This window comes from Tursiops truncatus, chromosome 7, assembly GCF_011762595.2.
Source record: "Tursiops truncatus isolate mTurTru1 chromosome 7, mTurTru1.mat.Y, whole genome shotgun sequence".
NCBI lineage: Eukaryota > Metazoa > Chordata > Mammalia > Artiodactyla > Delphinidae > Tursiops > Tursiops truncatus.
The window spans coordinates 72,134,419-72,148,711 of record NC_047040.1 but is presented as its reverse complement, the minus strand read 5'-3'; the positions used below and the strand labels follow the sequence as shown (position 1 = coordinate 72,148,711).

At 43.0% G+C, this 14,293-nt stretch overlaps 1 protein-coding gene across 6 annotated transcripts in view; it reads left to right on the top strand.

Annotated features, from left to right (window-relative positions):
* Positions 1-14,293, top strand: part of TANC1 (tetratricopeptide repeat, ankyrin repeat and coiled-coil containing 1) — a 414,480-nt gene that overhangs the window by 277,343 nt on the left and 122,844 nt on the right. For all 6 annotated transcript variants that reach the window (XM_073807679.1, XM_073807678.1, XM_073807680.1 and 3 more), the window contains one exon: positions 10,842-11,042. In XM_073807679.1, coding sequence (XP_073663780.1) covers positions 10,842-11,042 — 201 coding nt within the window. The remainder of the gene's footprint in view (positions 1-10,841; positions 11,043-14,293) is intronic.

The window sequence follows — 14,293 nt, the reverse complement described above, 5'->3', positions numbered from 1 at the left end:
GTTCGTGCCCTGGTCCGGGAAGATCCCACATGCCGCGGAGTGCCTGGGCCCGTGAGCCATGGCCGTGAGCCTGCGCGTTCGGAGCCTGTGCTCCGCAACAGGAGAGACCACAACAGTGAGAGGCCCGCGCACTGCAAAAAAAAAAAAAAAAAAAAAAAAATCGTGCACACTAGCTTAAATGTTTATCCTGCATGTTTGAAAAATGATCCTGTGGTAAACTTAAATGCCTCTTTTTTTGTTAATTTCAGTTCCTTGGCAATGAAAATGGTCATTGTGGTGTTGTGTGCTACTCTTCTTCTTTGGGGTGCGTTATTGGTGAGGAGCAGTAAAGAGAGCTTTCTCTGCCCAGTGTCACAATCATGTAGAAAATGTTAGCCATTGTTAGCAAGTTCTGGCACAGGACGCTATTGTTTTAAGAGGTCACCAGATAAAGAGGTTCTTTCTGGGGACTTCCCTGGTGGTGCAGTGGTTAGGAATCCGCCTGCCAATGCAGCGGACACGAGTTTGAGCTCTGGTCCGGGAAGATCCCACATGCCGCAGAGCAGCTAAGCCCGTGTGCCACAACTGCTGAGCCTGCACTCTGGAGCCCGTGAGCCACAACAACTGAGCCCACGTGCTGCAACTACTGAAGCTTGCGCGCCTAGAGCCCGTGCTCCGCAACAAGAGAAACCACGGCAATGAGAAGCCCGCGCACCGCAACAAAGACCCAACACAGCCAAAGATAAATAAATTTATAAAAAAAAATTCTGCACCATGGGGTGAAGGATATGGTTTGAAAAACTCATTTCCTGAGTGAGAAGGGAGTGGAAGCAGAAGAGGGACAGTTGAGTGAAGTGTTGAAGGCTGGGCATGAGTTATAGTTTATTGCTTTTCCCCCCCACTCATAATGTCCCCACTGTTGAGCAGTTAATTTTGATTCTAAGTAACTTTTTCCTCAAAAAGGATAAATGGGCTGGGCGTTTTCTGAGCCTTTGAGTACCTGAGAATGTTTTTTGGTTGGTGTTGCACTTGATAGAAAACTTGGTTTGGCTTTATGAGGTTTGTTCATGCTCTTTGCTCCCTCAGGTTTCAAAGATACTGCTTTTTGGCTTTTGGCTCTTGATGTTGGAGAAGAGAAGTGTTGTGAGTGGAATTGTGTCCCTCCAAAAAGAAAAAGTTGAAGTCCTCACCCTTGATACCTGTGAAAGTGACCTTATTTGGAAGTAGGGTCTTTGTAGACATAATCAAATGAAAATAAGGTCATAATAGATTAGGGTGGGCTCTGCTGTAGGGACTGGTGTCCTTAGAAGAGACCCAGACACAGGGAAGTATGACATGTGATTATGGAGGTAGAGCTTGGAGTGATGTGTCTACAAGCCAAGGAACGTTGAGGATTGTAGGCAACACCAGGAACTAAGAGAAAGGCATGGACCATATTCTCCCCTAGAGTTTTCAAAGAGAGCATGACCCACCTGACATGTGGATTTTGGACTTACAGCCTCCAGAAATGTGAGAATAAATTTCTGTTGTTTAAATAACCCAGTTTGTGGTACTTCGTTACAGCAGCCCTAAGAACTAATTGAAGAAGTCTGAGGGCAGTTGGGTTCTAGGTTCTGGTTCCTTTGAAAGTCTCTGCAGTTTTGTTTCCCCTTAATTATTTTTATAAAACTATATACTTACCTGGATGCTTGTGATACTTTTTTTTTTTTTAAACTATCAACTTAAAGTTTTGCCAGGATACGTCTAGGTATGGGTCTCCCTCTAGGGAAACAGCCTAGAGCACTGTGAGTCCTTTTTTTTGCCATTGGCCTTAGCAATATATTTTTTTGAAGTATAGTTGATTTACAGTGTTGTGCTAATTTCTGCTGTATGGCAAAGTGACTCATTTATACACATATATACATTATTATTTTTTTAATTTATTATTTTTTTTGCGGTACGCGGGCCTCTCACCGTTGTGGCCTCTCCCGTTGCGGAGCACAGGCTCCGGACGCGCAGGCTCAGCGGCCATGGCTCACGGGCCCAGCCGCTCCGCGGCATGTGGGATCTTCCCGGACCGGGGCACGAACCTGCGTCCCCTGCATCGGCAGGCGGACTCTCAACCACTGCACCACCAGGGAAGCCCTATACATTCTTTTTTATATTCTTTTCCATTATGGTTTATCCCAGGAAATGGGATATAGTTCCCTGCACTGTACAGTAGGACCCTGTTGTTTATCCATCCTAAATGTAATAGTTTTCATCTACTAACCCCAAACTCCCAGTCCATCCCTCTCCCTCCCTCCACCCCCTTGGCAACCACAAGTCTGTTCTCTGTGTCTGTGAGTCTGATTCTGTTTTGTAGATATGTTCCTTTGTGCCATATTTTAGATTCCACATATAAGTCATATCATATGGTATTTGTCTTTCTCTTTCTGACTTCACTTAGTATGATCATTTCTAGTTGCATCCATGTTGCTGCAAATGGCATTATTTCTTTTTTATGGCTGAGTGGTATTCCATTGTATGTATTCTTTATCCATTCATCTGTCGACAGACATTTAGGTTGTTTCCATGTCTTGGCTATTGTGAATAGTGCTGCTGTGAGCATTGGGGTGCGTGTATCTTTTTGAATTATGGTTTTCTCTGGGTATATGCCCAGGAGTGGGATTGCTGGATCATATGGTAGTTCTATTTTTAGTTTTCTGAGGAACCTCCATAGTGTTTTCCATAGTGGCTGCACCAACTTGCATTCCCATCAGCAGTGTAGGGGAGTTCCCTTTTCTCCACACACTCTTTAGCATTTGTTATTTGTAGACTTTAATGATGGCCATTCTGAGGCGGGTCCTTTTTTAATTTGCAAACCTCAATTCAGAAAAGATTGTTTTTTTTTCTTTGAGTTTTAAAAATTATTTTGTGCTTGTTTCTCCTCAGAAATACCTTTGTTTTCCATATCTGTAATCTTGCTTCATGAAAATGTTTGCCCCTTCCCCCTACATCCTGGGGACACCTCCTCAAGCTTGTTCTTTATCAGTGAGTGGACTTTCTGTAGTGTTAGTTCTACTCTTTATGCCTGAAATGTGGATAATAATCGGCTATTGCTTTTGAAATGTCCTTGCTTTTCTTCCTCTTTAATATTAGTCTATACTAATCAAAAAAGAAATGCCGTATGAAGGGTATAGAGGCCATGTCCCCCTGTATTCTATTGAGGGTGACAAGCAGTTCACTGAATTTTTATCTCAGCCTTCTTTGTTTGAATCTTCAAAAAGATAGTCCCTTTCCTTTTGCTAATAAGCTACATTCTCCTCAGTCTCCCACCATTTATTATTTTGAGGGAGGTGTTGAGGGAGTTGGCTTTTCATGGAAAGAGAAAAGATCTCATCAGCTCTGTTTTATCTACTGGAGTCAGTTGGTTTCTGCTGGTGGCTATAAGGGGAGATACTGGAGCCAACACTGGGGCAGGGGATGGATGTCTCCCCATCCTGTGGACTGAAGCCTGGTTGGGCCACCAATTGTTGCAATGAAAACAAAGGATGCTCCACTGTCATCCTTAAAATTGCTAGGAATTCTTTGCTTTTCTGGCACTCCTTATCTTTTGGAGTAGACTTTGCACTTGTGAGTTGTTGTCTTTTACTTTGTAGTTACAGGTATTTTATCAGGGTGTTGGGAGGGCTTGTTAGCCAGATACAATAGTTTAAAACAGAAACAGGAATTCTTGCTTTTACCGCCCGCACCCTGCCTCTCCCCACCACTGGCTGCTTCCCTCTGCCTCCTACCGCTGTATTCCTAGGTCCCATCCTGCCTTATTCCTTTCCCTTTTAGCCTCTCCTTATTCCCCTACCCCCCATCTAACAGGTCCCCATGCCTACCCCTCCCTCATCTTGCCCTCTCCCTGGCAGACCTGGTGTTTCCCTAGGGCCCTGCATTATCCTGTGTGAGCTGCTTCCACGAGTGCGCCCACACTCCACCCACAGCAGCAGAGATGACCAGGACATGAAAGAGCCAGGGTGCAGGGTGAGGAGAGAGGAAGATTGTGCTGCACAGTGGGAGCGGGAATGCTTGGGGCTGCCGAGAGTCCCACCTCTTTCAGAGCACGGCCCTGGGGCTCTTCTTACTCACCTGTCCTGTGTCCACCTCTGTCAACCAGAAACAAGCTCACCTCCGACCAGTCAGCACGCACACCGTCACTTTGAACAGTCTTTGTGGAAGGGAGCTTCATCTCACCCACTTGCCAAGTTAGGCCATAGCGTGTGGCCCAGTTAGACTTAAGATCTTCCTATCCACACCTGGCTCAATCCTAGGAAACGTAGATTTAAAATATTTATAGGAAACGTATGCACATAGCAAAAAATGTAAACCATTTAAAAGTGTATATACTTCCCATCCGTGTTCCCAGTTGGTGAGTTCCTGTTCCCAGAGGCAACCACTGCTCCTGGATCCTGTGTGTTCTTCTTAGAGACCTTCCATGCATGTACGAGTGTGTATATTTACATTATTTATATACACATAAAAAAACATACAGCGTGTGCACACGTGTATATAAACACAGGTGTGTATATATACATACACTCAAGGAATGCATGTTGTGCATAAGGGGAACATTTATTTAATCATCTACATGATTATTCCCTCAAGTTTCTTTTCCTTTTCATCTCCCTCCCACCCCTCCCTCCCTACCCCTTATCTTGTAATAGGAACACAAAACGTTTCAGATCTTTTTGACCACTTTCTTGTGGTCTCACAATCTTTGGCGGTTCTCGTTCCTGGCTGTACGTGAGAATCACCTAGTGAGCTTTCACTCACGACTGGTCCCCAGGCTGCACCCCAGAGCACTCGCGACAGCCTTCCCAGGAAGGGCTCGGGCTCCCTTCTGTGGCAGGGCTGGGAACTCCTGCTCCAGTCCTGTGCAGCGGCCGGCAGATCTCAGAGTCCAAGTGTGGAGTGTTTTACAGGACCCATGGACTTGGGGAATGAGTTTATCCCAACAAGGAGATGTAGGATAATGAATTCCACGCAGATTTACGGTGAACCCTGAACCCGGGTTGCCTTTGGCCACAGTTGCCCCACGGCTACCTTCATCACCTGGCCATGTAGAGTGTCAGAATTCTGTCCTGTGTGGTGGGAATGGCATTCAGCACATCCACCCCAGGCAGAGAGAGCAGGCCCGGAGGCTGCGAGAGTTAATGAGTTTACAGTATAAAGTGAAAGAAGAGGAAACTATTTAGGGTGCTTGATGACCGAACATCTATCTCGGATCTACTTTGCCTGTATGGTTGACAGCATAAGGTGTGACTGAAAGAAAATTAATGAACACTGGGCCTGGGTGCCTCCCAAATGGAGTGCTGTGGAGCTAATTAAGCAGCCAGCATGAAAAGTGAAAATAGGTGAGGGAACAGGTTTCTTCTCACAGTGGCCGGGTACTGTGTGCGTGTAGACCTACCTAGACTATTTCTGATCTTCCCTGTTAGGTATACAAAACGATATAATGTGGAAAGGCATCTCTCAGTAGCCTTTCCTTAGGGGAGCAGTGCCGAGAGAATGGACTCTGGATCGCACTGCCTGGGGTCAGACCTGACTCTGCCATTTGCTGGAGTCCTTGGGCGAGATACTTGATGCTTTCCGTGCCTCAGTTTCCTCACTGAAGGAGGGACATAATACTAGCACCTACCTTCATGAGTTGGCTGCAATGATACAAAGTGCCTGAAACCCTGTCCTAACACATAGTATATCTAAAAAAGCATTTATTATGTTAAAGTGCACCCTCCGCGGCTTGGGAGTGGGAGTGTTTCTGAGGTCATATACATATTCTTAAAGCTCAGAATCTCTTGCATGGCAACATGCCTTAAAGGGAAAACTTTGACAATTAGAGAGGAAATGCCAGTCTGTTTACTCATCTGTTTTGGAATAAAGTACATTTGGTTCTGTAACCCTTGAGTATTAAGAATAAAACTGTGAGGATAGTCTTTACTGAGCTCTGTTTAGAACCCACTTGGAGTTTTGAAGACAAAAGGGTAAACTTGTCCTATTGACCAGATTTTTCTGTACTCTGGAGTTAGCTGCTTTGTTGCCTCTCAGCAGTATTGTTTGAGAATTAGTCATGACTGTGTGAATAATGTTTTGGAAAATTGCTTTCTTGGATACATTAATCTTTCTTTTTGAAAATGCACATTAACAGTCAGCTCTGGCTGGGTAGTTGGGGAGATCCTATAAGATGTAAAGCGGTTTAAAGTGCTTTCAGTTGCAGAGAGAAACTTCTGAGGGTTTCAAAAATGATACTGGATCTTGCGGGAGGAAATTTTTTCCAATTTTCTAGGTTTCTGTAAATATATATGAGTTATATGGTCATAAAGCCTTACGATGGAAAATATGTTTAAGAAACATGAGAGCACTCCCAGGCAGGGACTGCACAAAAGAAGCCCTAACACATTTAATGCCCTAGTTAAATGTATTGCACAAGTCCCGTTTTCTGGAACTGGATAAACAGAACATCTTTTCTCTTTCTATTCTAAGCTTCCATTCCCCCCTCCTCCATCTAGCCACTTCAGTGGCACAATAAATGGAAATCTTACTTCCTGCATCTGCAGACCTATTTACCTGAATGTCTAAGCTCACCCTTGCCTTTCTCAGATCTGCTCTTTTTGAAATGCAGTTTTACTTTCATCTCCCTGGCTTCGTTGCCCTCATTTTTTTTTTTAAGCCTTCCTTAATCCTGCACTCCATGCACTTTAATCTGTAATGTTGGACATTGCCACTCTGCATAGCCGCCTTTAAACACTCATCATCTCCCAGGTTCGCATTTTCTGCCATTATGAGTTTAAATCCCTTTTCACAGCCTGTAATAGTGGAAAAAATTAAAAAAGAACTGTTATCACAAGCTATTTCTGCCAATTTAAAAAGCCTTATTGGATGGCTTTATCCCCTTTGATAATTCTATTATCTTTGCAAACTATGACTTGGATTTAGTTTTTGCACGTGTAAGTATATATGTATGTGTATTTACTTTTATTTATTACATATATCCGTATGTGTATTTATATTCATTACAAACAGGAAGAACCTTATACCCTCATGCCCTTTCTGGTCTTTTATTTTTGAAACTCAGAGTTGGTGATTTTAAAATAAGAAAAGGTATGTGTGTGTGTATGTTATGTATATGAATGACAGAGACTGTGTGTGACCTACAAAGCCTAAACTTTTATAGCAAAAATGTGCTGACCCCTTTATAGAATTAACTCATTCAATAACATGTCTATTTTGGGACTTCCCTGGTGGTCCAGTAGCTAAGACTCCGTGCTCCCAGTGCAGGGGGCCTGGGTTCAATCCCGGGTCAGGGAGCTCTATCCCACATGCCGCAACTAAGAGTTCACATGCCACAACTAAAGATCCTGTGTGCTGCAACTAAAGATCGCACGCAGCAATGAAGATCCCACGTGCTGCAACTAAGACCCGGCCCAGCCAAGTAATGTTTTTAACAAAATAAAAACATGTCTATTTTGAGTACCTCTTTTTTTTTTTTTTTCCAAAGTTAAGTTCTTAAATGTGTCGAGTAGTGAGTATGTTAGAGCGTGAGCCAGCCACTTGGGGGGATTTTGGAAGTTCTAGCTGTGACCCTCCTCCTCACGGATAACCCCCATGCCCTGGCTTCTTGTCTGAGAACCTGTGTGATTGGACTAGGTGCTCTCTGAGAGTGAAAGCACGTTGGGGTGGATGTGAGTGTCCATGATGAATCAATGGGAAACACCTGCCAGAGGAACTGGAGGAGGTAGTTGATAATATGGTTTTCCTACCCTGGAAGGGATGCGTCGTTCTACCTGGCCTGGGCATTTCTGCTGCAGCAACAGGAAGGGGGACTGAGGTGTATTTCCCATCACTTAATTGAGGTGGGGAATAAAATAGGTCACAGTCAACAGAAAAACATGTATTCAAAGCTGAAAGAAATGTGCTGGCCACGCTGGTTGTTGCAGTGAGATGTTTTTAATTCCTCTTAAACCTCTTTAAGCATCTGTTGAGGAATGTGAAATCAACTGGAGGATTTCTGGTGTCATGTTGCCTAGAACCAATATTGTTCAGTCCTATGGATGCCCCAGGAGACTTTCACTTTCTGGCGCTGGCGTCGGCATCCTTGTGATGCTCTTGGACTGACTTTGACCTGAACCCCTTGCCTGATGCAGTTAAAGCACCAGACTCCGGAGGGCTGTCTCCAGCTTCTAAGCCGCTGGATCACCCACTTCTTTGCGCCACCTGCTCATACATAAAACTCCTTTCCCTGCTTTGTGCCTTTCTGATAAAAGGAAGTTGGATGTTAGGGATCTGAAAAATAAACCAACAGAACAGCATGTTTGGGACTGATATTATGGTGAGATGTCAAAGTAAACTTGAAATAGAGATCCTTCCTCCCCAAACCCCACCTCTAAGTCCTGTTTTATTGCAGACCACATAAAATCAAAGTGCTGGAGCACAGCTGCTCCGAAAGCTGAAGGTCTTCATGGTTATGGCTTTCTTTGGAAACTCATCCCCACCAGACTTGCAGTTAATGAAAATATTTGCTTTGCTTGATATAAACAAAGTTTATGGGCAGAATTTGTAATTAGGAAACTCTTTAATTCTCTTTTACTCCTCAGTCCCCAATTTCTCTTGTGTCACTGAAGAATTCCAAGTATTTAAGAAAATAAACCCTCTCTCAGTAATGAGCTCATTGTTTTATTTCTGATGTTGTCATAAAAGATGCATTGCTCCCTCATTTTGTGTCCTCATCCAGATTAAGTGACCTGAAATCTGAGGTTTGTTTGTTTTCGGTCAGAGATACTCGTGTGTGAGTAGGAAAAGACAGTGCCTTGTCACAGCGCCTGCTCCCATCAGGCCATCCCATAGCTATTTGGGTACCCAGGTACCTGGGTACCCAGGTTGGTGATTAGGCAGTGTAAGGGCAGCCACAGGGCAGGGTAGCTTTCTTCAAGCCACATGGAAAACCAGTGTCGCCTCTTCAAGGCCCCCCACACTCTGTGTGTGTAACTCCCTGGGGCTGTGGGCTGTAGCCTCAGTGCTTTCCAAGTTCTCGTCTGTCTCCTAGGGTTTCTTGTGACACATCCAGGGATCAGATGACCAGGCACCATTCTTACAGGTACAGCACCTGCTTGCATTCCTAGATGAGACGGAGGTGGTGGTAGGGACTGGTCATGAGAACCTGATATTGGACCAGAGAAAACAACTGTCCCTTCAACTGTCCCAAGTTTCAGCATGGTGGACTTTCAGCCCCAGTGGGAGTTGGCATTGTGGTGCACCCCCTGTTCTGCCTTAAGATCTGTTTCCTCGCCAGACTGTTGAAGGGGAAGCAGCTAGGAGGCTTCACGCCCTGGCTTAAGACGCCAAGGAGGAGGTTTTTGAAAGATTTCAGGCTTGTCCATGGTGGCGTTAAGAGATTAGCTCCTGGGTCCTGGGCATTGGTGGTGATGGTATCTTATAGTGCAGGCTCGGGAAGCAGGGTGGGCAAGGGTTGTAAGAGGACCAGAGTGGGAGACACTGCAGTTCACTTGGACTTAGGAAGTAAGGATCTCCATTAACTCCTTCCTTCCTGCTTCCCTCCCTCATGGGCAGAAAGTCAATTTATTTGTCTTGGGTGTTGACATAATGTCCTTGTTTTTGAAAATTCGAGTGAGTTTCCTGGTAATTCTCGTTGTTTCTTCAAATGTCAGTCATTTGGATATTTAGTTTCCCAAGTTTATTAAAACCCCTTCAAGCATAGCTGGCCCAGCTGAGACTGAAATTACCTTTCTGATGGTGCCAACTTATGCCTTGCGGAACCTGTGGCTTTTCTGTTCACAGCTCTGCTTGTTTTGAGTTGCCTTTGGAAGCCATGCATGAGCCTGTTTGCCTGTTTTAAATGCCCCCTGGTCTGTGGAGGGGGTACCTCTCTACTTCACCGTGCCTCCTAACATGAAAAACAAGTACGGTGATGCCACTGGGAACTTGACAGTTGGGGTTGCATCCTTTTTGAGTATTGTACACAAAGATCTGCAAAAATTGAGTTCCCACTTGGCTAGACAGACGGTTTAAGTTCAAATCCAGGCCTCGATTTTTCAGAGTCAGGAAGGCGTGGTAAACTTTCATCAGTTGGATAACTTTCATCAGAGAGAAAAGTTTGCTTGTGGAAAACTTTCTGTACCTTTCCAGTTCTGCTGTATATAATTCAGAGCTTAAAGATGCTTTTTTAATCATCAGGAAAATGATTTACCTCTTCTTGCAGCATCTCAGTTGCTTCTCTGTATATACCTGGGGGTAAGGAGGAAAGCATGTCATCTGAGTACTTGAGGACTGGCTGTATTTTTTCAGAGGTGCTGGTCCTAGCCGATGTAGTCCCTTCCTTGTGTCCTCTCTACACTGCAATTGCCTCCTCTGTATTTTTTTTTAAAATACGTCTACCACCCTAGAATGTTTAATTTCCCCCCCTTTTTTTTGCTACACCACGTAGCTCGCAGGATCTTAGTTCCCCAACCAGGGATTGAACTGATGCCCTCGACAGTGAGAGAGCAGAGTCCTAACCACTGGACTGCCAGGGAGTTCCCTAGAATGTTTAATTTCGTTACAGTAAGCTTGTTTGTCCTTAAGTTCATTTAGGGGTTGAATACTGAGGAGAACCTGCTTCATCAGTGAGCCACGGTTCCAGTCGCATGACTAAGGGTTTGGGCTGCTTGAGTTGTAGGACGGTGGAATCTGTGCCATGCGGAGTATGAAGTGAATGGGATGCAAGAAGAATCTTAAAAAAAAAAAAAAATTCCACACACACATATGGCATATGGGAATTCTAAGAATGTAGTTCTTAGGAATTAAATTCGCATCTAGCTATCACGGATGGCCTAACCTAAGGTTTTCTCTCTCCACTCCAGGAGGTGACTTTGGTCTGGAGATTTCCCCTCCAGTCCTGCCCCCTGGCCATGGTGGTGAGTTTTCTGTGAGCAGCCTTCCAGTGGCAGAGGACGCCTACAGGGTGAGCTTGGCCAAAGGTGTCTCCATGTCTCTGCCTTCGTCACCTCTGCTGCCTCGACAGTCTCACTCTGTGCCATCAAGATCAACCAAAAAGTCCCCAGGTAAGCGAGCGACAAAACAGCCCCCGAGCTGCATGTATTGGAATTAGGCAGAACTAGTGCTTATAAGAAATCTTCTGGGAGAAGGTTTTTTCTTTGTTACGGTAACTTCTCGAAGAAGGGAATCTTCAAAAAAAAAAAAAGATGATTTGAATAGATTGATTTCTTTAGTTCAACCTATATATAAACTATTTTGATTGCCCAGGCTATAGTTTTACAAAGATTCATGTTATCAATATTAACCATCAGTTTTGTTTTCTTGTTCACAAATTAGGGCAACGCTGTAATCTAAATTCATTGTGGTATGTTTAAAGGTTATGGATTTTGGCAAGTGTAATCCGACCACAGTCTGTTTATTACCACCCAGCGCCATATACTGATGTGTTTCCTTGATTACATCATCCAGCATTTGAGCAGCTATAAAATTTAATTGTTGGTGAAAATTCAGACTTGTAAAGGGGTGGAACAAGGGACTTATGGATTACTTGTATGAAGTATTTTGGCTTCCCTTATTATTACCGACTTTTTGCACTTAACTTTACCAATAAAAACTCAAACATTATTTAACTTTAATCAGATGTGAGGAAGGCCTTTCCAAAATAATGATACACGGAATCATAAAAGTTCTTTGATCTTCTTTTAGGTTTTCTGAGTATTTGTTTACTGAGGGCAAGATAAATTGGGGCCTTACTGATCATATGCCACTGTAAGAATTGGTCACATTTACACATAAACATGTTTGGAATTGATCTAAGATCTGCTCTGGGACTGTGAAATTGGCATCTGTTTTTCTAATCTCCTGAATGAGTGTATTACTTGAGATGTTATAGGCATTATTTCTGAATCATTTAGTGGATATTTGCAGTTTATGTGGGGTAAAATTAAGAGCGCAGACTTTAAGCTCTGAATGTTAGAAATGGTGCTGTGAATTGGTGAGTGGCCAAAATCTTTTATTCTAGAACTTTCTTACTTTGGACAACATTGTTTACAATCCAGTCATTAGCTGGAACTTGGAAACCTCTTTGGTATGAAGTGATTTCCTGTGCCAAGGAATCTGACCTGTTTATCAGTATTTGGGGAAATTCCTGGAATGTCCTTTCTTCTCTTTGCCCTCCCCCTACTGCTATATCTCTTTGTCAGATTTCTTCTCTTCTTTCAAATTCCAGTTCCCACACTGCCTCTTTTGCCGGTTAGCCCACTGGAATTACTCCTTTTTTACAAATTGTGCACAGCATTTTACTTTTATTCTTATTAGCGTCATCATTTGTCCTTTTTTCTTGAATTAGTGTGTATGTGCTTCCTATGTCTGATGGTTGAGGACGGGCATGATGTCTTCTCCAAGTATACCTCATCTATATAAAACAGATAATAGAGGTTTCCCTCTATAGTCTGTGCTACTGCAGATGAATTGATGCTGCTTGGGCCCTAGGATTGGCCAACACCAGAGAGACTCTGGGGAATACTGCATTTCAGATATAGTTTTATTAATAAAAAAATCAGTGTTAGTTTTAGTGGGACTTCAATCTTTAAAAATTTTTTTCCAGCTTTACTGAAATATAATCAACCCATGACATTGTAAGTTTAAGGTATACGATGTGGTGATTTTATATATATATATAAAATATATTACAGACCGATTACCACAATAAGGTTAGCTAACATATTCATCACTTCACAGTTACTATTTACTTATTTTGTGGCACTTTAGGGGGACATCAGGTAGCAATGAATGGCATGGCAAGCTTGGGCAGAGTGGCAAGCCAGAAGAGTCTCATTTAGGCTGCAGGCACACCTGCAGAGAAATCCCTGACAAGGCCTCATCTCCTCTGTCCTGACCAAATTAGATATCTTTGGTTTTAGAGAAAATATCCCAAAGTTTGTTTTTCTCCATAGGAATAAATTTATGTCTGCTAAGGTCTTTGCAAGGCCTTATGAATAGAAGGGAGTAGTTAGCTCTGCAACATTCAACGTTTTAGTGGGTTGAAGGAAATATTCTCCATATTAGATGTTTTTGGTCCAAATGATAATTAAATACACTAAGCAGATTCCTCTTTGGTGGGGCAGTGTTTGTGGATTGCCCAAATTTGTACATCAAATTAGTGTCTCACAGTGTTAATTTGGTTTCATTATCTTGGTAATTTTAATTCGAAAAGGAAAGTTAAAGGCAGAGGTGCTTGCTTAAAAATGGCAGTGACTCAGGATGCATCAGACAGTAAACAATGTTTTTTCCAGTGTTGAACACACAGATTTCTGTTTAAACCATATTGTTGGAAAAGTATCTAGAGTCCTAATGTTCTACCTGCCTATAAAAATAGTTGACATACGGTTGTGAACATGCACTGGATTTTAAAATAGCCATCTATTTAAAAAGCTAGCACTGTTGTTGCTAATGATACAGTAAATATGGTGTGTGCGCAGAGCCCATAGTTAGAGACCCGCCCCCGCCTACCCCACCCCCTCTGTTTTCCCTCCCCATCTGGCTTTGCTTCAGGAGCACATCATCCTTCAGCCCCAACTCTGAAAGATGCTGACTTCTGTTCTCATTTGTAAGATTAGATGCCTTTTTCTTTTGTTTAAGGCAAAAACAAAATGAAAAAAAAATGCACCAAGAACCAAACCTGTTTTACTTGTTTGGGTAGAACGTCTTCACTAATTGACGCTAATCAAGAAACTGTTGGCCTGAAACTGTTATTCTAGCAAAGGTCAAATACTATAACCTCCTGTCACAGGCACTCAGCACAGCCTGCATTAATAATGAAAGTTTGTATACTAGTGTACTTGGTGATTGGCTCCTGGGCCATGGGAACTCAGGACCAGAGAAAATGTCGTTAATGTCGCAGTAATGTGACCCTGCATTTCACATGACTTGAGTTTCTTAAGTTCCACTTACATTGCTAGTTATTATTTTTATTTACTCTCCTTCCACCTTGCTCCACCTTATTTATATGTTTTTCACTGCTAGTCGGAAGATTCAGTTTCCTGAGTACTGTTTCACATTTTTTGTTTTTTTCTAAATGAAACATAAATTTTCTGATAATGAAAACAAGGATCAGTATCCATTAAGTAGTGCTGTGGCTGGTGCAAGCCTTTTTGGGTTAAGAATTCATTAATATTTGTAATGCATTCTTTGGTCTCCGAGAGAAGAGCAAGCCCATTTCCTGTGGATTGTTTATTAGTAATATAATTTGTTACTTTATATTTGGATTACATTTCCCAGATCACTCTGGGCCCATTATGGATCAAAAGGAGGCACA